Genomic DNA, 27,469 nt, shown 5'->3' on the forward strand with positions numbered 1-27,469 from the left:
AAGGTCTTCTGCTGCAACGGTGGTCAAGGAGAGCGCTGGCTAAGAGGAGCTGGTCAAGAGAGCGAGCTGGGGTCCGGGTCTCTGTCTTATACCTCTCCCAGGGTCTCGCGCCCACCTGGGCGGACCCTCTATACACTCGCAATCGATTGGGTCTCTTCCCAGTCGATTGATTTGAATTTCCCCAATAACAGGGCAGTCCCTCGATCACTGGGTGGTTCTTGGGGCTTATTGTTTTGGACTTCTCTTGGCGCCGAGAAGTCTGGCCTTCTATTCACAGTAGCGTTTTGAGTTAACTTGTTTCCATTGTACCTGGGAATCACCGGGTATCGCCTCATTAGTATGCTAACTTGTTTTCTTTCACAGTGCTGTCTGGTTTCTGCAGCAGTCAGAATACACAAGTGCTTTTTCCAGCTGCTTGCTTTTGCAACATGTCCATTTTCCCTGCATTCTTTGTAATCTTCAGTTTTGTGTTGGGCAGTGGCAAACCCAGGTGGCTACATGGGGGACATCCCTCGAAAATTGTGGGGATCAAAGATTGCGGCAATACGAATGAGTCATGTACCCTGCCCGGGTTCCGAGCGCAGATGTGCAGGATCATCATGCGGTGGTCGCAGACCACCTGAATGTTCATGGAATAGGTCCCCTTTCTATTCGTGAACACGGCCCTGTTATCCGCAGGTGGCCGCACGGCGATGTGCATCCCATAGATCGCGCCCTGAACCATGGGCATCCCGGCTGCCACAGTAAAGCCCGCTGCCCGGGCATCCTGGCTGGCCCGGTCCACAGGGAACTGGATGTAGCGGTCCGCAATGGCATACAGGGCGAGTGTCACTGCACGGATGCACCGGTGCACCGATGCCTGCGAAATGCAGGCCAGGTCCCCACTCGGCGCCTGGAATGACCCTGTGGCATAAACGTTCAGGGCAACTGTAACCTTGATGGCCATGGGGAGAGTGTGTCTCATGGTGCCAGGCGTGCCATCAGGTGGCAGATATGGGCGACGGTTTCCTGGCTCATCCGGAGTCTCCTCGTGCATGCCCGGGTCGTGAGGTCCTGGGACGACGGGCGGGGCCGGTACACACGGGCCTCATCGGGCGTCTCCGTCGCTGTGGCACTACCACCTCCTCCTCCTCCTCGTCCTGTCGTGCGGGTGCCCTCCAACCTGGGCGGCTGCCACCTGTCTCCCTGCAGCATACTCCTCTGTGGCAGCCTCCGCCGCCTCCCTGGCACATTCCTGCTCCAGCTCCCCCAGGGCAACATGTAGAAGTGTGGCTCCCACCATGGCGGCCAACATCGCTGTCTGATTACCAAACATAACGGCCTGCAGGGGTTGGGGGTGTGGGGGTGTGGGGGGGGGGGGGGGGGGATGATAGACGACCAGGTGCCATGGGCTGCATAGTCGCGACTGTTGGAAACTGGCACCTAGCCAGGTGGAAAAGCTCCCCAACCCTACCCCCTCCCCGGCACTCGCCCCCCCTTCCCAGCACTCACCCCCTCCCCGGCACTCGTACCCCCTTCCTCCCCGGCACTCACACCCACCCCTCCCCGGCACTCGCCCTCCTCCCCTGCACTCGCCCTCCACTCTCCACCTCCCCCCACCCCCCAACACCTCCCCACTCCACACCCCTCCCCCACTCCACACACCCCAGTCCACACTCACTCCCCCACTCCACACCCCCCCCACTCAACACACACCCCCCCACTCCACACACACCCCCCCAGTCCACCCTCACACCCCCACTCCACACATCCCCACTCCACACGTCCTCACTCCACACACACCCCCCACTCCACACACAACCCCCACTCCACACACACTCCCCACTCCACACACACCCCCCCACTCCACACACCCCACTCCACACCCCCCCACTCCACACACCCCCACTCCACACACCCCCACACCCCACTCCACACACCCCCACTCCACACAGCCCCACTCCACACATCCCCACCACACACACCCCCCACTCCACATACCCTCCCCACTCCACACACCCCCACTCCACACATCCCCACTCCACACACACCCCCACTCTACATACACCCCCCACTCCACACACACACACCCCTCACTCCACACACACTCCCCACTCCACACACACCCTCCCCACTCCACACACCCCCACTCCACACAGCCCCACTCCACACATCCCCACCACACACACCCCCCACTCCACACACCCTCCCCACTCCACACACACCCCCCACTCCACACACATCACCCACTCCACACACACACCCCACTCCACACACACACCCCACTCCACACACACACACCCCTCACTCCACACACACTCCCCACTCCACACACACCCTCCCCACTCCACACACCCCCACTCCACACACCCCCACTCCACACATCCCCACTAAAACACATACCCCCCCACTCCACACACCCCCCCACTCCACACACCCCCCCACTCCACACACACACCCCACTCCACACACACTCCCCACTCCACACACACCCTCCCCACTCCACACACCCCCACTCCACACATCCCCACTCCACCCCTCCACTCAAACACATACCCCCCCACTCCACACCCCCCCACTCCACACCCCCCCCCACTCCACACACACACCCCACTCCACACACACACCCCACTCCACACACACACACACACCCCACTCCACACACACACACCCCCACTCCACACACACACACACACACACACACACACACAAACCCAACTCCACACACACACACCCCCCACTCCACACACACACACTCCACACATGCACACCCCTCACTCCACACACGCACACCCCCCACTCCACACACACACACCCCTCCCCTTCCCACCAACTGCAGCCGCGCCGTCACTTCTTCTGCAGCCACCCCACGCCGAGACCTCTGCACTGGCTGGAGTCAACCATCACAACTGGTTGATGCCGTTAAATAGGTGGTTTAATCACGTCGGCGGGACTTCGTCCCATCCGGCCAGGAGAATTTGGGCGGCCCCGGGGCCCATAGTGTCGCGCCGGTCCTCGACATTCTCCGAGGCACTGAACAACTATCTGCAAGTGTTCACTCCCTTGCTCTGGGGTTCACTCTGCCCGCTCCCTGGCCCCGCACAGTCATGCTGTTGGCTGGGGTTTGCACACCCCTGCGCAATTGGCTCTGACCCGACACATGGGCCCACGAACCTGCCCCCAAGCTACCACAGGGAACAAACGGCGAGGAAGCCGAATAATTATGCTTAAATTTATTAAGGTGTATTTGAATGACGGGAAGCACGTTATCACATCAATGACGAGGGATGATAAATCAGAAAATTTAATCTTGCCTGCGAGAATCTCACTTTCCGATTCTCGATAGATTTTGCACCCACATTGCAGTTTGCACTCGCTAACCTGGGCACAAAATTGCCCCCACGGTATTTGATCAAGTATTGAACTAATTGAGTTAAATTTTTAATTTTACCTCACATTTACTATTTCTTCTTTTTCCGTGGTCTGATCCAAGGAATCATTTAATCATTAATAGTAAATGAAAATTTATGCCAGAATTCTTGTGGTGAAGCTCTTTGTTGTGTGAGCAAAATCTTCCGACAAAATTAAGCTGGTCTCCATACACGGTTTTCAGATTTCCTTGCCATGTTCTTGGTCGCTGCACCAGTAAATCATGTTTTGGGAGTGGCTACATGGTTTTAAATGAAATTAAATAACAAACAGAATTAAACAGCAAATCAAATGGAAAATATGAATTTTTGTTTAAAACTAAATTCAAAGTTGGAGGAATTTGTCATACATCCGTGAGGCAGAGTGTGTCATGAATAGCAAGTATTTAGAGGTGGCCACACCACAGCCTCAGGCCCCACAGGCAGGAAGGGAATGGGTGACCACCAGGCAGAGCAAGAGACTTAGGCAGGCAGTGCAAGAATCTGCGTGGCTATTCCCCTGCAAAACAGATATACCATTTTGGATACTGTTGAGAGGTATTACCTCTCAGAGAAATGGGGCAACAGCCAAATTCGTTGCACCATGATTGGTTCTGCTGCATAGAGAAGGAGTAAAAAGTGTGGGAATACAGTAGTAGAGGATTCAATTCTAAGGAGAATATACAGCTGTTTCTATCGCCACAAACAAGACTCCAGGATGGTATGATGCCTCCCTGGTGCTAGGGTGATGGATGTCTCAAAGTGGTTACAGGACATTCTGGAGGAGCAGGGTGAATTGCCAGTAGTCATGGTACACATCGGTGCCAACTACATAGGTTAAAAAAAAGGATGGGGTACTAAAAGCAAAATATAGGGAGTCAGGAAGAAAGTTGAGAAGTCAGACCTTGAAGGTAGTGATCTCAGGATTACTACCAGGGCCAATCAGAGTGGAAATAATAGGCTGAATCGGATGAATACATGACTGACGAGATGTTGAGGGGGGAGGGTTTCAGATTCCTGGAGTCCTGGGGTATTGGGACCGGTTCTGGGGAAGCTGGGACCTGTACAAACTGGATGGGTTACACCATGGCAGGGACAGGGGGCAGGACCAGTTCTGATGCCCTGGCAGCAGGGGCGGGGAGGGGGGGGGGGGGGGGGGGGGGGGTCGCTGGTGGGGGGTGTGGTGTTGCTAGAGCAGTTGGGGGGGAGAGGGTTTAAACTAATATGGAAGGCAAGATGGGAGCCCATGTAAGGATTCAGAGCGGGGGAATCAAGAATAAGAGAAAAAGACAAAGGAGAATAAGAAAAATGATAGGCAGAGAAATCAAGAGCCTGCATCAGATCATTGCACTGTTTTTAAAACAAATAGTAGGGGCAGGAATGTTAAAATAATAACAATCTTTGTTGTCACCAGTCGGCTTACATTAACACTGCAATGAAGTTACTGTGAAAAGCCCCTGGTGAAAAGGACGAGCCTGAAGGTTTTATACCTGAATGAGCGGAGCATTCAAAATAAAATGGATGAATTCGATGCGCAGATAGATGTAAAGGTAATATGATCTAGTTGGGATTACAGAGACATGACTCCATGGTGACCAAAGATGGTAACTAAACATTGAGGGCTTTTCAGTTTTAAGGAAGGACAGATGGTGTAGTTGCATTGTTGATTAAAGAAGATATTGATACAATACTGAGGAAAGATATTAGTACACATGATATGGAATCTAGGTGGAGTTAAGAAACATCAAGGGGCAAAAAAACGTTCATAGGGGTGGTATACAGATCACCAAAATGTAGTGGTAATGTTGGGAATAGCATTAGACAGCAAATCAGAGATGCATGTGATGAAGGAACATCTGTGATTATGGGTGATTTTAATCAGCATATAGATTAGATAACTCATAAATTAGTCACAGTACAATGGAGGAGGAAATTCTAAAGTCTATATGGGAGGGTTTCTGGACCAGTATGTTGATGAACCAACAAGGGAACATCTTTGACTGAGTGTTGTGCAACGAGAAAAGAATAGTTGGCAATGTAATTGTGAGAGAACCCTGGGGAATGAGTGACCATAAATATGGTAGAATTGTTTATTTATGTGAATAGTGAGGTAGTTGATTCTGAGACTAGGGTCCTGAACCTCCATAAAGGTAACTATGATGGTATGAGGCATGAGCTGGCTATGAAGGACTGGGAAACATTACTGAAAGGAAGGACAATGGACAGGCAATAGCAGGCACTGAAGGAACGAATAGGGGAACTCCAAAAGTTGTTTATTCCCATTTGGCACAAGAGTAGAAAGAGAATTGTGGCCAAACCATGGCATACAAGGGAAATTAGAGATAGTATTAGATTCAAAGAAGAGGCATACATATTAGCTAGAAAAAGCAGTAGACCGGAGGATTGGGAACTCTTTAAAATTCAGCAAAGGCAGGCCAAGGGACTGATTAAGAAGGGGAAAATAAAATGAAAATAAACTAGGAGGGAACATAAAAACTGACTATAAAAGTTTCTGTATGTATCTAAAAAGAAAAAGATTGGTTAAAAATTAATGTAGACCCCTTATAGACAGAATGGGGGAATTGATAGCAGGTAACAAAGAAATAGCTGAGTGATAGATCTCTGTGTCTATTCGGAACCCTGGATATGCATTATCCCTTCTTAGTTCCCAAATAACAGATATTCAGGTTGTGCTTTTTGGCAAAGTTTTGTTGAACTTTATTTGTTAGCTATGTCTACTGGTAAACTTTCGTTACAATACAAACTTAGGTCAGATTGATTGTCTTTAGCAAATACAGTGGTTGAGTTTTCATTCATTTACAAATTTTGGTTATTCTTCAAATCATGATACGCAGTACAAAATTACTGATTGATTTAAACAAAAGAAAGATGGCGATTTAGCAAAAGCAAGCAAAGAAGTAGATTGATTCCGGAATGGATTTTTCCATCCTGACAAATGATTTTTAAGGAGATTATTATCTTAAATTCTTGCCTTCTTTTAATCTCTGATTGGCTTTAACTAATTTGTAATTCAGTCAATTCGACCAAAGTGTCTGTCTGCTAATTTTGAGAGAGATATGTATTTAGGTATATTGCTCTGATTTTCTCATCCCATTGCCTGAGAAAAACACAGTTTCCATTAGAACTTATCACCAAGGACTGGTTGTTACCATAGAAACAGAACTGGGACCTCAGCCCAGTTCTTTATAACACAATAGGGTATTTTAGCTATTTGATCTTGCAGTCTTTAGCAGTTTGAAAAATGTGAAACTCAAGAGTCCTACCTGATTAATTCCCAGCTATAGTTACACTGAATTAATGCTTATTATGATTTTCAGTTAATTATTCTTAATGAGTTCTCAATTAAACCTTTTATCTATCTTATCCATAGCTCACTAGAAAAGCTGATTTCTATCACTGAGGAACTAAATTCATACTTTGCTTCTGTCTTCATTAAAGGAAGACATGAATAATGCACCAGAAGTTCTGAGAAACACAGAGCTCAGTGAAATTAGTATGAGTAAAGAAATGGTTTTGGAGAAATTAATTGGATTGAAGGCGCACAAATCTCCAGGGCCTGATAATCTTCATCCCAGAGTACTGAAGGAAGTTGCACTAGAAATCGTAGATCCATTGGTGGTCATTTCCCAAAATTCTTTGGACTCTGGAATTGGAGGGTAGCGAATTTAACCGCGCTATTCAAAAAAGGAGGTGGAGAGAAAGCAGGTTACTCTAGACCAATGAGCCTAATATTGGTAGTAGGGAAGTTGCTGGAGTCCATTATCAAGGATTTCAGATTACAGCATTTGGAAAGCAGTGGTGTAATCAGCCAAACTCAGCATGGATTTATGAAATTAAAATCATGCTTGACAAATCTACTAGAATTCCTTGAAGATGTAACTATTAGAGTTGACCAGGGAGAACTGGGGGATGTGGTTTATTTAGATTTTCAGAACACTTTCGACGAGGTTTCACATGGCAGATTAATATGTGAAGTAAAAGTGCATGGGATTACGGGTGGTGTATTGAGATGGATAGAAAGCTGGTTCGCAGACAGGAACCAAAATATTGGAATAAATGGGCCTTTATCTGATTGGCAGGTAGTGACTAGTGGGGCGCTGCAGGAATCTATGCTAGGACCCCATCTGTTCACATTATATATTAATGATTTGGACGAGGCAACAGACGATTTAAAGTTGGGTGGGAGGGTGAAGTGTGAGGAGGATGCAGACATGCTTCAGCAGGATTTGGACAGGCTGAGTGAGTGGACACCTGTATGGCAGATGCTGTATAATGTGGATAAACATAAGGTTATCCTTTCGGTAGCACAAATACGAAGGCAGATTATTATTTGAATGGGTGTAAATTGAGAGAGGTGGATACTCAGCAAGACCTTGGTGTCCTCCTGCATCAGTCACCGAAAGTAAGTGTGCAGTTACAGCAGACAGTAAAGAAGGCAAATTGTATATTGGTCTTCATAGCGAGAGGATTTCAGTATCGGAATAGAAATGTTTTACTGCAATTGTATAGAGCATTGGTAAGGCCACATCTGGCGTATTGTGCGCAGTTTTGGTGTCATTATCTGAGGAATGATTTTTTTGCTATGGAGGGAGCGCAGCAAAGGTTTACTAGCCTGATTTCTGGAATAGTGGGATGTCATGGTACCTCCTGTGCTACTCGCAACACCTCTTTTATGTACCCCACTGGCAATATCACTTGATGAACGTCTGCCCACTTTTCATCCGCCCGCCTACGCAATCAATCATGACCCTTGTTAAAGATTCCTAAAATGCTGGAATGGGTATTAAGGGCGCTGGTTTTATCACTGCTTGAGGTTTCCCCATCACTTGACATGTGTGACATGATCAACAAAATTTAACCACATCTTTATGTAGTCCAGGCCAATAAAAATGTTTTTGTATTTTAGCTTGAGTTTTCCTTACTCCCAAATGACCTCCCACTGGTACCTCATGTGCTACTCTCAACACCGCCTTTCTATACCCTACAGGCAATACCACCTAATTAATTTCTCCCCACTTTTCATCTGCCTGCATAGGTAAAGGTCTCCATTTTCTCATCAAGACATCATTTTTACGGTAATAACATTCTGGTATACACCCAGATTCCTCTTTCGTCTGTGTGGAGTCTGCACGTCCTCCCCGTGTGTGCGTGGGTTTCCTCCGGGTGCTCCGGTTTCCTCCCACAGTCCAAAGATGTGCGGGTTAGGTGGATTGGCCATGCTAAATTGCCCGTAGTGTAAGGTTAATGGGGGGATTGTTGGGATACGGGTTACTTGGGTTTAAGTAGGGTGATCATTGTTCGGCACAACATCGAGGGCCGAAGGGCCTGTTCTGTGCTGTACTGTTCTATGTTCTATGTTCTATGTGTATGCTTTCTGATATATCCATTTTATTTCTATATCTTTCTGTTGTAATTCCACAAATTTTCCTGAACTAGAAATATCCGCCTCATTCTCCACCTGTTCTTGTTCTTTTCCAACCATCTGATCAAAAAAGGTTTCTGATAATTGAACTTCAACTTTATCTTCACTCTCTAATTTCTCCTCTTGTCTTAACCTGTGACTTAGCGACCTTGTTACGACACAATCCGGAAAAATCCCAGGTTATTCGTCCTTCAACACTTCAGTTTTCTGATTTTCCACTGGCTTATCAACCACAGTAGGCATCACTCCCACCTGCGATCCAGCTATATCATTACCCAAGATAAATTGTATTCCTGGACAAAATAGTTTCTCCATTACTACTGCTACCAGTTCACCACTCTTCACTGGACTTTCCAACCAGGCTGAAACTGATGTCAACCTTTGATTTATGAACTAATTCATAATCGCCTGTCATTTCTGTTGCTAACCTCGCAGTTTTAACCCTCTGCTCTTCCACACGAGTTCTCACTACATCAGGAATTGAACTTTTAAACTCCTCCAAAAGTATAATGTCTCTGAGAGCTTCATACGTTTTCTTTATTTTCAAAGCCCTTATCCACCTATCAAAATGTATGTTTGACCAGGTTCTTTCCTTAACTTTCTAAACCTTTGTCTGTAAGCTTCAGCCATTAGTTCATATGCGCCTAAGATGGATTTTTTCACCTCCTCATACGTCCGAGATGCATCCTCTGATAGTGATGCAAACACTTCACTCACCCTACCTACCAGCTTTGTTTGATTCAGTAATGCCCACATGTCCTGGGGCCATTTCATTTGTTTAGCTACTTTCTCAAATGAAATGGAAAAGGCATATACCTTCTTCTCATCAACTGGCAATGCTTGGACATATTTAAATAGATCCCCACCAGGCCTTTGACTATGACTATGATGCCCTTTCTCTTTATCCTCATCAGTATCCTCCAACTTCACATTTCCCTTTACATCCGCCAATTTTAAACTGACTGTCATGTTTCATGGCCATTTTTTTAAAACTCAAACTCGCTCTCTTTTTCCCTTTCCTCCCTTTCTCTTTCTTTTTCCCTGATCTGTACATCCCTTTCTCTTTCTTTTTGTTCTGCTAGGGCCACTCTTTCTTTTCTCCTTCTCTCCTTTGTTCTCTCCTTTTCTTTTTCTGGTCTATCGTATTCAAGCTGCTGTAATTGTTTTTCATGTTCAAGTTGCTTAATTTGCAACTTAATTTTGCCATTTCCAATGAGTCAGACTGTATCTCAGGCAATTTTAAATGCTCAGCTACCGCGGTAAGTACCTCTTGTTTTTGCATGTTGTCAGGTAACGTGAACTGCAATGTTTTTGCCAAATCTAAAATCCTTTTCTTAGTCTCTGTTCGTAAGGTACTGCGTGTGACCTTATTCACCCCCCAAAACTTCTGAGCCTCTGAAAGATCCATTGTCCACAACACACTCCCTACTTAAACTGAAATACAACACCTGAAAAGCAACCACAAATATGCTCACCCCTCACTGTCTTTAAGTTCACAAAGACAACCCAATAGGTAGACTTTTATCCTGGACGAGCCCCCTATTTGTTATGGGCCAGGGTTTAGAGAACCCCAAAGTGTATCATGGAGTTCACCTGACCCACAACGTTTAATAGATTGTAGTTATGGTGAGCACGCGGACCTACTTTACAGGTGTGGTGCAACAGAGCCTTACAGTACTTTTAAATTAAACCAATGTTTATGAAACCGGTTAACACTTTATAAACCCACAGTAGACATCTTAACAATTATCAACACCCATTATCCCCACAGATACAATATTCTATAAGTAACCCTTAATCTTTCCTTGCAACATCCATAAGACAAAAAAAACCTTTTTAACACAGAGATCAGGTTAAAATTCTCTACTGAGAGCAGTTATCACTTTGAAATAAGTCAAATGATCTGGAGACAGTCTTTAGATTTCAGAGGGATCCTTATACAGCTGCTTGCTTTTCCTGCAGCTATTAATCTCTCAAAAATGAAACTAAACTCACTGTAGCTGCCTGCTCAAACACGAAAGTGAAAGACAGACAGCCCAGCTCCAATCCACATTCTGACATCACTGCAGCTATTCGATAAACACACATTTCTTAAAGGTACTCTCACATGTGCTATGGGAGAGGTGTTTTCAGAACCCCAAAATGTATCATGGAGTCCAACAATTATGGACACATGGTTTTTAAGACAAAATAATGTTTATTCCATGAACTCAACTTAACCTCTTAAAATAAACATTGGATCTCTTACCACCCCTTACTTCAAAGATAACCCTGAAAATAATACAACACTACCCAATCCTGCAAACTGTTCTTTTAAACCTCCAAAAGACTTCACCCCTTCAAAAATAGGAGCACATCAGGTTACATTCAATATATTTATAGTTTTTGGGTTTGCAGAAATCACCAGACCAGCTCTTTTCCTTCCAGCTGCTCTCTCAAACTGAAACTAAAAACTTCAAAATAGCTGAGCTAAAACCCAGCTCCACCCACACTCTGACAGCACTGCATTTCTTAAAGGTACATTGCTTAAACATCCACTTCTTAAAGGCATTCTCACATGACGCCTCCCCCCAAAAAAAATAAACCATCAACTTCAAGATGGTTTCATTTTTAACCTAGCATCATCAATTAAGAAATGCACACAGTAAAAATACTTTTTCGTTAAAAAAAAACACACGCAAACAGGCATAATAATATAGTCCATTTTTCTTTGTTCTTCTTCCTCCAACTGAAAACCTTCTCGATTGATCACATTCGTGACAAAGCATCGGCTATCACATTTTCCCGTCCTGCCACATGTACTATTGTTAAATGAAATGGCTGTAATAATAAACCCCAACGAAACAGCCTTGCATTGTTATTCCGGAATCGCTCCAAAAACGTCAAAGGATTATGATCAGTATATATAATGGTGTCAGATGGATTGCTGGTCACATAAATGTGAAAATGTTGCAAAGCCAGCACCAAACTCAAAGTCTCCTCCTCAATCGTCGAATACATTTTCTGGTGAGAATTCAATTTCTTTGAAAAATAACCACCAGGCCGCTCGAGTCCTTCGTCGTCGTCTTATAGAAGCACCGCATCTATGCCCACATCACTTGCATCAAAAGCCACTTTGAATGGTTTGGTATAATTTGGGATGACGAACACAGGAGCAGTGGTTAACACAGCCTTCAGGCCGTCAAATGCCTGTTGACACTTCGCTGTCCACTGGAATTTGTTACGCTTCTTGAGCAAGTCTGTCAGTGGAGTGACCGCACTGCTAAAATTTGGTACAAATTTCCAGTAAAATCCACTCATGCCAAGAAACCGCATTATTTCCCATTGTGTCGAAGGTATCGGAAACTCGCCGATAACTTTAGTTTTCACATCCCATGGGATAATTCGACCCTTTCTGATTGAATGGCCAAGGAAAGTGACTTGGGCTTTTCCAAATTCACTTTTGGCTAGGTTTATCACTAAACCCGCCTCCTGAAGTCAATCGAATAACTCCCTCAGATGTTTTAAATGTTCTTTCCATGTCTAGCTGAAAACTACCAGATCATCGATGTATACCGCACAATTGGGTAATCCTGAAACCACTGTATTAGTTAACTGTTGAAATGTTGCTGGGGCGTTTTTCATGCCAAATGGCATAACTTTGAACTGGAGTCACAAAAGCTGAAATTTCCTTCGCTCTTTCAGATAAAGGTACTTGTCAGTAACCTTTCAGCAAATCCAATTTGGAAATAAAAGCGGATTGTCCCACATTCTAAATGCAATCCTCCAAACGTGGGATAGGATAAGAGTCCGTTCTTGTAACTGCATTCACCTTTCGATAGTCCACACACAACCATTGGGTACCGTCTGGTTTAGGTACCATCACTATGGGTGAGTTCCATTGGCTGCAACCCACTTCAATTATGCTATTTGTAAGCATACTCTCAATCTCTTTGATAACCTGTGCCAATTATAAAGGGTCAAGTCTATATGGATGTTGTTTGATCGGAACAGCATTTCCCACATCTACATCATGTATAGCCATTTTAGTACTTCCCAATTTATCTCTACAAACTTGCCCATGTGAAATCAATAACTCTTTCAGGTCAGTTCGTTTTCGTCTGAAAGATAACTCAACAATTTATCCCAATTTTTGAGAACATCCTCATTTTCCAATTTAATTTGAGGTATGTCAAATCCATAGTCATCTGGATTTGGTTCGTCACTTTGAGTTAGAATCATTATAACCTCCTTTTTTTCTCCTTCCCTTTCAAAGTACCTTTTAAGCATATTCACATGACACACTTGGTGAGTCTTCCTTCTATCTGCCGTTTTTACCACATAATTCACCTCATTTGATTTCCTTTCAATCTGATACGGTCCACAAAACCTAGCTTTTAAAGGCTCACCTACCACTGGTAACAGCACTAAAACTTTATCCCCACTGGCAAAACTACAAACTTTGGATTTCTTGTCTGCTACCCGTTTCATCACATTTTGTGCAACTTTCAAATGTTGTCCAGCCAATTCACCTGCCCTATTTGATCCTTCCCCAAAATTTGACACTTAATCCAATAGTGTAATTTCCAATCTCTCACCCACAAATTTTCCTCAATCAATTTAAGTGATCCTCTTACCTCATGACCAAAAATTAGTTTAAAAAGTCTAAATTTGGTAGACTCATTAGGTGCATCCCTAATTGCAAACAATACGAATGGGATTCCTTTATCCCAATCCTCTGGATAATCTTGACAATACGCCCTCAACATTGTCTTTAATGTCTGATGCCACCTTTCTAGTGCTCCCTGCGATTCTGGATGGTACACAGTTGATTTGAATTGTTTTATTCCTAAGCTATCCATAACTTCTTTGAATAACTTTGAAGTAAAATTTGATCCTTGATCCGATTGAATTTCTGTGAGTAGTCCATATCTAGTAAAGAATTTAAGTAACTCCTCCACAATCCTTTTAGCTGTAATATTACTTACTGTAATGGCCTCTGGAAACCTAGTAGACAGATCAATTATTGTCAAAAGATATTGATTCCCACTTTTTGTTTTAGGAAGTGGTCCTACACAATCAATTAGGACCCTCGTAAAAGGCTCCTCAAATGCTGGAATGGGTATTAAGGGCGCTGGTTTTATCACTGCTTGAGGTTTCCCTATCACTTGACATGTGTGACATGATTGAAAAAATGTAATTACATGTTTATGTAGTCCAGGCCAATAAAAATGTTTCTGGATTTTATCTTGAGTTTTCCTTATTCCCAAATGACCTCCCACTGGTACCTCATGTGCAACTCGCAACATCTCCTTTCTATACCCTACTGGCAATACTACTTGAACTTCTGCCCACTTTTCACCCGCCTGCATATGTACAGGTCTCCATTTTCTCATCAAGACATCACTTTTACGGTAATAACACTCTGGTATATTCTCAGATTCCGCTTCCGTATATGCTTTCTGATATATCTGTTTCATTTCTACATCTTTCTGTTGTAACTCCGCCAATTTTCCTGAACTAAAAATATCTGCCTCATCCTCCACTTGTTCTTGTTCTTTTTCAACCATCTGATCAAAAATCGTTTCTGATAATTGCACTTCAACTTCATCTTCACTCTTTGATTTCTCCTCTTGTCTTAACCTGCGACTTTGTTACTACACAATCCGGAAAAATTCCAGGATATTCGTCCTTGACCACTTCAGTTGTCTGATTTTCCACTGGTTTATCAACCACAGTAGACATCACCTGCGATCCAGCTATATCATTATCCAAGATAAACTGTATTCCTGGACAAGATAGTTTCTCTATTATTCCTACTACCACTTCACCACTCTTCACTGGACTTTCCAACCTTACCTTATATAATGGAACGCTACTCCTCTCACCCTGAATTCCACATATCACCACCTTTTCTAGCAACATTGTTCCCAAACTACATAATTCCTCATCTCTTACCATTAAAGATTGACTAGCCCCTTTATCTCTTAACATTGTGACTTCTTTACCTGCTCCTCCTGATACACATGAATAAACTTTACCCACACAAGTAAACTGTTCAAAGACATCTGGCACCTTCTTAACAATTACTTCTTGAACAGGCTGTGCAACCGTTTGCACCTCCTTTGTTTCCCTTGGGCTTTCCTTTACCACTCTAACAAATCCCACTGTCTTATCCTGTTTTACCACACCAGCCTTTCCATCGCTTTTCTTCAACCACCAACATTGTGACTTTACATGACCTAGTTTATTACACTGAAAACATTTGAAACTTTTCATTTCTTTTCCACCCTCCTGGATTTCCTATTTAATCTGAGGTACACTCTCTTTATAGTCTCCCATCAGATCACCTTTACCTTTACCACTTGAGTATTTCTCATGTCCCCAGTTTCTATCCCTAACCGGCTGAAACTGATGTCGGAAACCAATCTTTGATTTATGAACTAATTCGTAATCATCTGCCATTTCTGCTGCTAATCTCGCAGTTTTAACCCTCTGTTCTTCCACATGAGTTCTCACTACAACAGGAATTGAATTTTTAAACTTTTAAATCCAAAAGTATAATTTCTCTGAGAGCTTCATACGTTTGGTCTATTTTCAAAGCCCTTATCCACCTGTCAAAATTACTGTGTTTGAGCCTTTCAAACTCCATGTATGTTTGACCAAATTCTTTCCTTAAATTTCTAAATCTTTGTCTGTCAGTTTCAGGCATTAGCTCATATGCTCTTAAGATGGATTTCTTCACCTCCTCATACGTTCCAGATACCTCCTCCGGTAGTGATGCAAACACTTCACAAGCTCTACCTACCAGCTTTGTTTAAATCAGTAGCACCCACATGTCCTGTGGCCATTTCATTTGTTTAGCTACCTTCTACGAAATGAAAAAGGCTTCCACTTCCTTCTCGTCAAACTTTGGCAATGCTTGGACATATTTAAATAGATTCCCACCAAGCCTTCGCCTATGATGCTCTTTCTCACTATCCTCATCACTATCATACAACTGTACGTTTCCCTTTACGTCTGCCAATTTTAACTGATTGTCATGTTTCATGGCCATTTTCTGAAGTTCAAACTCCCTCTCTTTATCTTTTTCCCTGATCTGTATCTCCCTTTCTTTTTCTTTTTGTTCTGCTAGGGCTATTCTTTCTTTTCTCCTTTCTTCTCTCACCTTTTCTTTTTCCTCTCTCTCCTTTTCTTTTTCCTCTCTCTCTCTTTCCCTTTCTTTTTCCTCTCTCTCTCTCTCTCTCTCTCTCGTATTCAAGCTGCTTTAATTCTTTCTCATGTTCCATTTGTTTAATTTGCAACTGAATTTTTGCCATTTCCAATGGGTAAAATTCTATCTCAGGCAACTTTAAATGCTTAACCACCGCCATAATTACTTCACCTTTTCGCATTTTGCCAGGTAATGTTAACTGCAATATTTTTGCCAAACCTAACAGTCTGCTTTTAGTCTCTGTCCGTGAGGTACTGCGTGTGACCGTCTCCACCCCCAAAATCTTCTGAGCCTCTGAAAGAGCCATTGTCCACATCACACTCCCCACAAACTAAAATACCACACCGGAAAAGCAACAATTCTTCACTGTCTTTAAGTTCACAAAAACCAATCCATTAGATCAACTTTTATCCCCCTCGAGCCCCCAATTGTTATGGGAGATGTGTTTTCAGAACCCCAAAATGTATCATGGAGTTCAACCAACCTCCCCATTTAATGGATTGTTGCTTTTGAAGCACACGGCTTGTTCCCTAGGTGTGGTATTACAATTATGGACATGTAGTTGTTTTAAAACAAAACAATGTTTATTCCATGAACTCAACCTTTTAAAATAAACATTGGATCTCTGAACACCCCTTACTTCAAAGATAACCCCAAAAATAATACAACACTGCCCAATCCTGCAAACTGTTCTTTTAAACATCCAAAAGACTTCAACCCTTCAAAAATAGGAGCACAACAGGTTACATTCAATATATTTATAGTCTTTGGATTTGCAGAAATCACCAGACCAGCAATTTTCCTTCCAGCTGCTCTCTCAAACTGAAACTAAAAACTTCAAAGTGGCTGAGATAAAACCCAGCTCCACCCACACTCTGACAGCACTGCATTTCTTAAAGGTACATTGCTTAAACATCCATTTCTTAAAGACACTCTCACATGACACATGACAGTTGCTATATTCTGTCATAACACCAATGCAATTATCTAATAAAATCGTATTTCTGGGCTATTTCATCACATCCTTTACTATTTTAATTGTGTTCATATCATTCTCTTTTAAAGATTGTGATTCAATAGACGGATGATAATTCAATCTGCTATTCTATGAAGTATTCCCAGCATAAAATATTTCCTCTAAACTCCCTTTTTAATCTTTTAGCACTAATCCAACATTTTAATCTACTTGTTGCTGACTCCAAGATCAGGAAAAACAATCTTTTAATTGTCCATCCTCTTTTTTTAGTAATATATTGTATCAGGTACAGTACACATGGCATATTTTGGAAATGAGTGAACTTTGTCTATCCGTTGGGACTGTGGAGGATCGATGATACTACTTTCAGTTAACTGCAATGGCAAAAAAGCCCACTACTCATCTGCAGCAGTAATACTGCTATGTTTTTGACTTGCCTGTTGAAAATGAACACTCCAAAGCACCCTGATAGTGGCAGGTACAATGTCATTGCAATTGCGGGTTTTTTAATATTGCATTGTATGTACATACATAAAGAACATTGCAGAGAGTCTGAAATGAAAGCAGCCATTATATTACCATGTCAACTTGAATGATTAGCAGACAGAACACATTTTGGTTGTAGTATCGTACAAGCCATTTCCAAATTTTAAATGCTTGTATTAGATTCTGCCCTCTCCCAAGTTTAAGTCTGATTACTGTCTTTTAGTTCTGCCCACCTTGAAAAAGTTCTGCACTTTTCGAGGAAGAATTTTGATCGGTCTCTTCTCCCTCATTTGCCTTGTTTTCTATTTTCTTCCTCGTGTTTCATCATGTATCTTTGTAAACTAACTTGGACAGCCACACCTGTTTCCTTAACAACTGTCTCCGTGTCCGGTTTACTCCACTGGGATTCCAACTGAAATTCCACCCTTCTTGCTTTTGATCAACTCTCAATTGCAGATATCTCCAGGACATTCAGCATTCAGAACTCCTCTTATCACTGTCTTGCTCAACCCTAAAATCCACACTCACATGTACCACCCAGCAAATGCCCTCAACTTTCCTCTTTCTTCAAAACCACTGACTCACTCTCTTCAAAAGCTGTTCTGGTCCACAGTTTCATCTTTTGTCTTAATTGGACCTTTAACAACTATTTGTGAAGGACCGCATGCTGCAAAACTCATGGGTACCACATGTGCCTGACACGTCCTTCACCGTCCCTTCTCTCTGACCTCCATTCCTTCTTACAATCTCACCCCTTGGCCTGGATTCACATTACTCTCCAATCTTCACTTTGTCGCTGAAGCAAAGGCCTCAGATTCATCCCTGAACACCCACCTTAATATATATAGTAAGCTCAGCAAAATGTTAATGCTGCCCCAGTGAACTGATTGCTTCATCTCTTGACTTTATTTGTCCTCCTCTTGTCCTGTCTCTTTCCACCAGTGTTTTTGATTCTTCTGATGCCCTCTGTCATTTTAAGTTTCCAATGTCCTGTTCCTAATCATGCCCTCTATACCATAGACATCCAGGGTGGGATTCTCTGCCCCACCAGCCCCGTTTTCTGGCGGTGTGCACTCCCCCCACCCCCGGCAGCGGGATTCTCCATTTGCGCAGTTGTTGAATGGATGCCCCCCCCCCCCACCATTGTGACCACCCCCAGGCTGCCGGGAAACCCGCGGGCATGAGTCCGCTGCTGGTGATGCTCCATCTAGTTGAACTTGCATTGCATTACATCTCCTTCAGCTCTACTTCACGTCCTCCTGCATGAATCCTAGTTATGCTGCCTTGTTGTGGGATTTGGAAACATGTTTTGTTCCAGTCCTACTCTGGCCAACTGGATAATTTCATTGACTTTCTCCTAAATTCCATCTTTCTCTTGCCTTCATATGATCTATCTCCAACTCTTTTTTTCCTTTCCTTGACTTTTCTGTCTTCATTTCAGAGGATAGGTTATTAACCAATATTCACTATAAGCCCACTGACTGTTGCAGCTACCATGGCTTCTTCACACCATGCTTCATGTAAATACTCTGTTCCATTCTCCCTGTTCCATTCTCCCAGTTCCCCATTTCCATCAGTTCTGTTTTGACAATGTAACTTTCTATATCAGCTCTTCTGACATATTTTCCTCAACCAAGGAGCACCCCCTATCTTCCGTGGTTGATGGGACCATCAAACATGTCTGTTCTACTTCACATACTTCTGCTCTTACCCTTCCGCTCCCTTCTAAAATCAGATAGGATTCCTCTTGTCTTCACCTTCCATCCCATCAGCCTCCGTATTCGATAGATTGTTCTCCACCATTTCTGTTGCCTGCACCATGATGCCATCCCTTCCCCTTTCAGCATTCTGAAGGGATCATTCCATCCTTCACATGCTGGTTCACTCAGTGGCCAACCAATATCCACGCCCCCACCTATACTATGGCATCTTTCTATGCGAACACAGCAGATGTACACCTGTCATTTTACCTCCTCCCTTTTCACCATCCAAGATGTTTCTTTCAATTAGTTCCTATGCTCACTTCTTACAATGTGGTCTCCTTTATGTTGTGGAGACCAAATGCAGACTTGCTGACTTGTTTGTGGAACATGTCCTTTGTGTTGATAAGTGTTATCCTTAGCTTCCAATCATGTGTTTTTTAATTATCCTCCTTGCTCTCATGCTGACCTTCCTCTCCCTGAAGCTCAAAGTAAGCTTGAGAAAAGCACTTCACCTTTCAACCAGGCACTTCACCACATTCTAGACTCAAAATTGAGTATGTCAGGTTAAGATATTGTAAATTCTGGCACCATTTTGTTTGGTTTCTCTTGTAGCATTTTTGTTCTTTCTTTCCTTCTTTCAAACAAAAGCTGTTCAGCATTCTGATAGCCACACCACCTCTGGACACATATTTTGTTCTTTACTTGTCCCACTCCCACTCCCTTTGGCCTTGCACCATGAAATATTTTGTCATTTAACCTGTCTTGCTTTCCACCCTATCTAATGTTCCCATTTGTTCTTACCATCCCATCTCCAATCTTTCCAGCATTTTCTGTTTTTATTATACTTATTTCCAGCTACGGTTTAACTTCTTGTACAGATTTATCAGGTTGAATTTTCGCTACCAAGGCAGATAGCTTAATTTGGGAAATTTCCTGACTCTACAGACACACCAATGTAGATAGTGTCGTGGTTCCCCAGGACGACAATTTGTTTGTACCTATTCAAATATTAAAACACAGAGAGTCTGAGGAGCGATCTTCCAAGCAGTGAACTTTATTTTTCTTAGCATGAGAAAAACAAAGCTGAGATTGTCCGGAGCAATCTAAAAAAGCTTCAGGGCTTACCGCCTTTTATGTACATTTTAACTCCATGATTCAAACTCTTATCTTAATTTACAGCCCTCTTATCTTGCTTTCCTTACTTTGGCCACCACTGTTTATAGTGAGCCTCTATCTGTCTCAGTCAAGACTGGTCGTTTCTCTCTCTGCTTCGTCAACCATGGTAGCCATAAGTCAGTCCCTGTCTCGTCTCTGTAAACTTTCCTGCTTGTGTCGTGGTTTTTGCTGACCAAGGCCGAATGTATACAAAAACAGGCTTCCTTCATTCCTGTCTTTTTATGGCCCTTATTTATGGCCAACCATTTTAGTTAAGCCCTGAGCCGTGTTCATTGTTTTCCCAAGTGACTGTTGTATTTTAAATGTTAGGTAAAGCTATACTCTTTTTCTGGGTCTTCTGCTTTAATCATATTAACTATACTTGATTACATTAGCTATACTTGATTACCTTAGCTATACTTGATTACATTAGCTATACTTGATTACATTAGGTCACACAAAGTTACCCTGGGTTACACACTCATCTCAATACTCACCTAAATCTACTTTATCATTTCACTAAAACCTATGATTCTAAACTTGGTACCTAACTCATACAATATCCAGTACAAATTCCCTTACATGTCCCCCCTTTGAGGCTATTCCCTAGCCTCACACAAATTACCAAGCTCAAATAATCCCCTTACTGGATCCCATTTACAATTTATTTTAAACACTTTTTGCAGGCAATGTGGAGGAGCCGAATACTTTGGGCAGGGAACAATGTCCCTAATTCTTCTTTATCATAATTCATCTATCCAGGTTCTAATTCTCGGGTCGCTCCCCCAGATTGCTTGCTCCTGACAGTCATCAGCCAAAAACCTTCCCCCCCCTGTCAAGGGAAGGAAAAAAGACTGATTCCTGTGTACAGACTAAGTTCTCCAAGTCTCTTGCGAATTTCAGTCAGGTGCTGTTGTTGGTACAAAGCAATCGTCCATTATTATAGCCCTTTCACAGAGTGACGAGTTTCCATCTCGACCAGGGTCATGGTGAATCCGCTCATCGGAGGCAGCTCAAGGTTTTCCCGTTCCTCTGTTTTTCCTCGCGAGCGTGAGCTGCTTGTAACCATCATCGGCCGTGTTGCAACTCTGGTAAGGAAGGATCTCAGGGCGGGTAGAAAACAACAAAATATGAGTCCTAGAACGGTTATGATTGTGATTGCTACAGCTCCAGCTTTGGCGAACCATGCCCCCCATCTTCCGAACATCCTATCCAACCAATTCCAGGCTTCATGCCCAAACCCAGCATTTTCTTTTACTTCTGCCCTAAGATTCTTCAACTTATTCATGGCCCGTGTAAATGACCCCTCTGGATCAGTGTTGTTAGGGATAAATGTGCAACACTGATCTCCAAACATAACACAGACCCCTCCTTTCTCCGCCAGGATCCAATCTAATGCCTGTCGATTTTGCCATGCCATCTTACTGGTCGCATCCAACTGCTCTCCCAATGCTTCCAGGGCATCATCTGTATAATTAATAAACCTCTGCTGATTATAATAGATGTAATTGATCCACTCAGTGTTTTTGCTGGGTGTGATCCAAACAAAGATGGATTCAAACCCCGCAGCTATCTCGTTCCTAGCTTTGAACTCATTCGGGATGCCTCGGGGCTGTCCGATTGCGTCCAGTTGTACCCTAGGGTCAGGGGTATATGCCCTCTTAACTTTTCGGGTTTTAATTTCTTCTTCCACCGGCAGTATCACAGTGCTCTGGGCCAACATAACTCGGGCACACAGTCCCCTCCAATCCAGTGGTAAGTGTGCCAGTAGCCCTTTTTCCGGGCCACAAAGCCACCAGAGGTCTGCCAGTTGGTTTACTTGATATTCTAATACATAAGGAGGGGGTGGCGATCCCCCATTAACAGGAATGATCAGACTAAGGGCGTTAGTTATATTCCAAATCCGTATACACTCTCCTGTGTAGTGTCCCACCCTACTCCCCGTGCTGCTTACCCTCAAATAACAATCTTGGATTCGTAAGTTAGACTGTACCCTCCATTCCTTCGGGACCGCGTCCATCGCCGTTCTTGGCCAATTTGGACAATTGTGGGCGGGATGGTACATGCCCTTTTTTACCCCAGCAAACAGGACACAGTGGTACTGACACCTCGGCAGCCTCCCTTTACAAAGGTCAATACATGCGGATCCTGTACAGTCTACCGTTTCATACGTGAATGTCCGATTCCCTACCTTATATGTCTGTGTATATGTGGTGTGTGCACGGCAATTTTCCTTTTTCCAGTTTTGCCGCATGGTTCTACAGTCTTCTGATCCCCCCGGTACATCAATTACTTGGGTATAAGGGTTCTCTGATGCACATACCACACAATCTTTCCCCTCACTGTTTTTCTGACCTGTATACTCAGCCCATTTCCACCATCTGTTCCTTGTTGCTTTCTCCCAAATAGTATCCGTACTCACTGATCGCCTACGTCTTGTTTGTCTTAATACTCTACCTTCCTGATTCCGCACCCCTATATCATCTGCATCCCGCTTTCCCTTGTTACGGGTCAAGGAAGTCCCCCAGGGAAACAGTTTCCAAGTCCCATGTGGGGAACGAGGCCCTTTCCCCGTCCTCACCTCCCTCGGCACCGTGACTAACAGGCTCAGGCTGGGCATTTGTATCATCAGCCAGCTCATGCACAGAACCACTCTCATCATCATTTATTATTTCTGCTGTACTTTGGCTCTGCTCCTCCTCCTCACGATTCTCCTCGTGTAGTTCTATCTCTTCCTCGCTGCTACTTCTATCCGCCCTACCTCTAACTTCAGTCTCCCTTCTCTCCCCTACCCCGGGTACCGTTCTGGTACAATGGTTCAAGTGATACCACAGTGTACTGCCTTCTACTTGCAACGCCGTGGGAGATACTCTGGTGACTTCAAACGGCCCTTCTCGTCTGGGTTCATGCCAACGTCTCCGGAACTTTCTGATGTATACTTGATCTCCCGGTGTGATCTGGTGTTCCGTGGCAGGGCTCTCCTCCTCCTTGGCCTTTTCCTGTTCAAAAATAGTTCTATGTATAAAAGTTAATTGTCGTACATACTCTCTTGCATCCTGATCTAAACACTCCAATGTGGGGCCCCCTGTTCCCCCGATCTTTGGCACCGGCATTACTCTTCCTGTCATCATCTCATGCGGGCTTAAATGTGTGATTCTGTTTTCCTGACTCCTGTACTGCATTAAAGCCAATGGCAGAGCATCTATCCAGTTTTTTCCTGTCTCACTACAAATTTTGCTTATTTTAGCCTTGAGGGTTCCGTTTGCTCTCTCCACCATTCCCGCTCCTGTTTCTCACTTTGCACTCCTATTGTTATCTGCTTTGGTGTCCCAAGCATCCTAACATCCAAAATTATTTTCGTCATTTGTCCATCGCTGGACGTCCAAATATCCGCACTGTCTGTCTGTACAAATTCTAAGTCTTGCGCTCTTAACACCATGGGTCCTAGGTCCTTTGATCTATATCCCGGATTAACTTTCAATGTGACATGTGGCTCCGCCCCAGGTACAGAGAACCATTTGTCAATCCATTCATTCCTAACGATTGCGAGGGCCACTCCCTCTAGTCCAATTAAAATACTTCCTGACTTTATTTCCTGTTCTCGTCCTGCCTCCTTTTCCCATTTCTCTTGTATTTCAGGTGCCTGTCCTTCATCAAATATCATTGTACTATGTAATTCTGTTCTCGGCCACTTGGCTTGTGGAACCCAAGTGTCTATAAGTTTTCCCCAGACTGTCCAGATCTGTTTTTTAATTTGTTCCTCTATATCTCCCAGCCAATATACATTAACCCCTTCCTTTCCTGGTACCTCAAGTGAATACATTCCCATCAAATCAATTCCTTGTTCGGTACATTCTAATTTCAGTCCCAGACCTAGGATTGCGTCCCTTCCCAATAGATTTAAAGGAGTTTTATCATATACTAAAATAGGTACATGGGTAGTTTTATTTCCAATGGTAATAGGCACCGGCATCGTCATTTGAGCTAGTGTTATTTTCCCCGAGAACCCCACAGTTTTTACAAACCGGTTTGACAATGGTAGGTGATCCGCATATTTCGTTTGTATGCACGTACAGGTGGCACCGGTGTCTATCATCATGGGGACCTCGATCCCGCCTACTCTAGCATTAACTATAGGTTCCTGCTCTGCGGTTTCTGTTATTTGTACATACTGTCCTACCATTTCGGGGTTCTCTGGGCCTTGAAACATCGGGACGCTGTTCGGCGACCCTTGGATCAGCTGTTGGCCTGCCTGTTGCTGGTTTTCTCCCTGTCTGGTGGAATTCCGCGGGCAATTCCTTTTTATGTGACCTGTCTCCCCGCACCCCCAGCACACACCTGGAGGGCCAGGCAGTGGTCCCTGTCTCGGAGTTTGATAATTAACCTGTCCCTGTCCTCTCTGATTCTGAAAGGGTGGCCTACCACCTCCCTGTCCTTTCCCATTTTTATTCCAGTCAGTCTGATTTTGTAGGGCGTATCGGTTTTGATAATTTAGGCTGTGGGCTTCTGGGTTTATGGGCAGTGGGAAGGCAGAAATGTTATAGGTTACGATGGGCTGGCCTCCATCTCCGCTTCCCCCTATTGTTAGTGCAGGTATTTCCCCTGGCTTCTGTTCCACCATCATCGGTGCTATTTTTCTGGGTGTGAGATCTTCTTTTGCCTTTAGCTTATCTTTGTTTTTGATCTCCTCCAATTGTGCCTGAAGGAGTTTACGTTGTATCTCCTTCAGCTGTTTGTCTGCATTCTTTTCATCTTTGCGATGTCTTTCTACTGCATGGGCAACATAATCCACAAACTCCCGGTAACTTTTTGAGCCCAAGCCCACTACATCCTCCAGTTTTGTTTTAGCTGAGACTGGCAGGCCCTCTAGAATTGCAGCCCGGAACATGGAGTTGGTCAGCGGGTCTGTTAGAATGTCCCTCTCCGTGTCCCTTTTCCACCTTTTTAATTGATTTTCCACATACACAGCTGCATTCTCCTCCTCTCCCAGTGGCTCTCCCCTTAGGGTTTTTACATCCATTCGATTGGGGTACATATTCCTTAGTGCCTGCCATATGTCTTGTCGGTACGGGTCCATTAGTGTCCCGTCTACGTTTGGGTCATGAGCTGCGGTCTGGATGCCGGCACGTCTCATTACTTCTGCCATTTGGTCCATTCCTAGCACTTTTGTCAGGAGAGCTTTGATGTCACCCAGTGCCATCCTTTTTCCCACCATTCCTGCTTCCAACTGTCCAATCCACCTTCCAGCCCCATCCAAAATATTGGGTAATTCATTAATTAGATTAGGCAAATCCTGACCTGACCAAGGGATATACTGTGCTCTGCCACCTTTCAGAATCACCGGGAACACCTTTTTCTTTCTTTTTTCCACCTCTGGAAACTTTACAGTTTGGTGTCTTACCCGCGTCGATTTTCTTTGTTCTCCTAACACTGATTGTCCCCCTTCGCTGTCACTACTTTCTCCTGTCTCTCCTTCCGTCTCTTCCTCGACTCTTACTGGGTGCTTCCACGTCCATACATCCCCCTTTTCTCGTCTTTCTGCCTCTTTGCGCCTTTTCCCACATGTTTCCTCTATGCTTCTTCTTCTTTCTCTTTCCTTTCTGCTGGCTTTGACCCTCTTTCCTTCTATTTTTCCCTGTGACGCCTCACTTTCACCCTCGCAAGGATCAGGACTTGTTTTTCCCTCATCTTTTCTTCTATCATTCTTTCCCTCCTCTTCTCGTTCCTTTTCCTTTTCCATTCCCTTTTTTGCCCATTCCAAAAGGTCTATTACATTTACTTCGTCCTGCAACTGCTTTCTCCTTCGGCTTAACTCATCCAACTCCTCTTCTGTTTTCCTCGTCTCTTCCTCTACACCTTGTTTCTTTTCTAGCTCCCTTTGTTCCCAATCCTCCGTCGTCATCTGTTTTGTATCAAATGCTCCCTCAAAATTCATCGTGCCTGATATAACTGGGTACAGTCCCGTGGAACCCTGTTCCTCTGAGTATGGGGGCGGGGCTACATTTGGATCTTCTAATTTTGCTTTTTCCTGAAGTTGCACTGGCATTTGCATCCATATTTCCCTCCATGCCCTTCTCCTTTCTTTCCCTTCCTTTTCAAACAATGCCAGTATCTCTAGTTCCTTTTCTCGCTTCTCCTTTCTTTTCTTAGATTTATCTTTTATTTTGTAGTTCTTTATCATTCCCTTCTGGTCCTCACATCTCTCTACGCACCATGTGCCTTCCTCCGGCCACGGTGTATTAGTTTTACTTGTTCTTTTGGCCCATTTTTTAGAAACGTGTTCTATGTCTCCCCTGAGGGCTGGGAATTTATCCCCTAATGTTTCCACTGGTGTTTTAATTTGGTGTGCCATTACTTGTCTTTTCGGATTACTGTCACAATTTTTATCACTTAATCCGTCAGAGTTAGGTGTCACAGTGATTATTACTTGCTGTGTCGTTTTTCCGTGTTCAGTCCCCTGTTTACCTTTCTCTTGGGTGTCCCTTGACAATATCTGTAATTCTAACCGGGGTCTCGATATCCACTTCCCCGTAGTCCCCTGTCCCGGCTCTATCTTCCTTTCCCGGGCTAGAGGGTAGTAGGTTTTTACGTGCTCGTCTATGTCTATAGAAACCCTATATCGATCCGATTCCTTTATTAATTTCCCTAGAGTTTCCAAGTTTATTTCGTCTATCCAATTCCTATCGGCTATTCTTTCCCACTTTACATACGGCCACTCGTTCTCTACCTCTTTTAAGTTAGTTATATGTGTAATTTCTCCCCAATCCAGTGTTGCTTCCGTTTTTGTTATTTTCCTTTCTTAATTCCCTGACTAATCTTCCTTCCCAATCGATTATACCACTCTTTCCGCTAGGCGGTTTTGTCAGTGTGACCTTTCCACGTTGTTAGTTATTACCCTACCTGTGTTCCGACTCTCCTTCTTATTTCTGTCCTCCACGCTGCTGTCTCAGACCAGTTTGTTCAAATTGGTCTTTTACTTTCTCTATTCTAGCTGTTAATCCCCCCCTCCGGGGTTAGGTTCCCCTCCTATGCTTTTGACTACCGTATTAGGTCAGAGAGTGATCTCTCACTGATCTCTCTCCCTCTCGGCTGACGTCCGTTACCCGAGGTCCTGGGTAGGTTTGGACT

General features: G+C 44.0%; 2 protein-coding genes across 5 annotated transcripts in view; one reads left to right on the plus strand and one right to left on the minus strand.

Moving 5' to 3' along the window:
• LOC119966288 (aromatic-L-amino-acid decarboxylase-like) overlaps positions 1 to 27,469 on the plus strand; it is a 195,394-nt gene that overhangs the window by 30,059 nt on the left and 137,866 nt on the right. The gene's annotated exons all lie outside the window — the stretch shown is intronic.
• On the minus strand, positions 24,859 to 26,573 carry LOC119966289 (DNA ligase 1-like). Its single transcript, XM_038797743.1, has 2 exons — positions 25,866 to 26,573; positions 24,859 to 24,919 (listed from the first exon to the last, which is right to left on the minus strand). The coding sequence occupies exons 1-2, from the start codon at positions 26,520 to 26,522 to the stop codon at positions 24,887 to 24,889; spliced, it is 690 nt and encodes a 229-aa protein (XP_038653671.1). The 5' UTR covers positions 26,523 to 26,573; the 3' UTR covers positions 24,859 to 24,886.

This window comes from Scyliorhinus canicula, chromosome 5 (genome assembly GCF_902713615.1).
Source record: "Scyliorhinus canicula chromosome 5, sScyCan1.1, whole genome shotgun sequence".
Classification (NCBI taxonomy): Eukaryota; Metazoa; Chordata; class Chondrichthyes; order Carcharhiniformes; family Scyliorhinidae; genus Scyliorhinus; species Scyliorhinus canicula.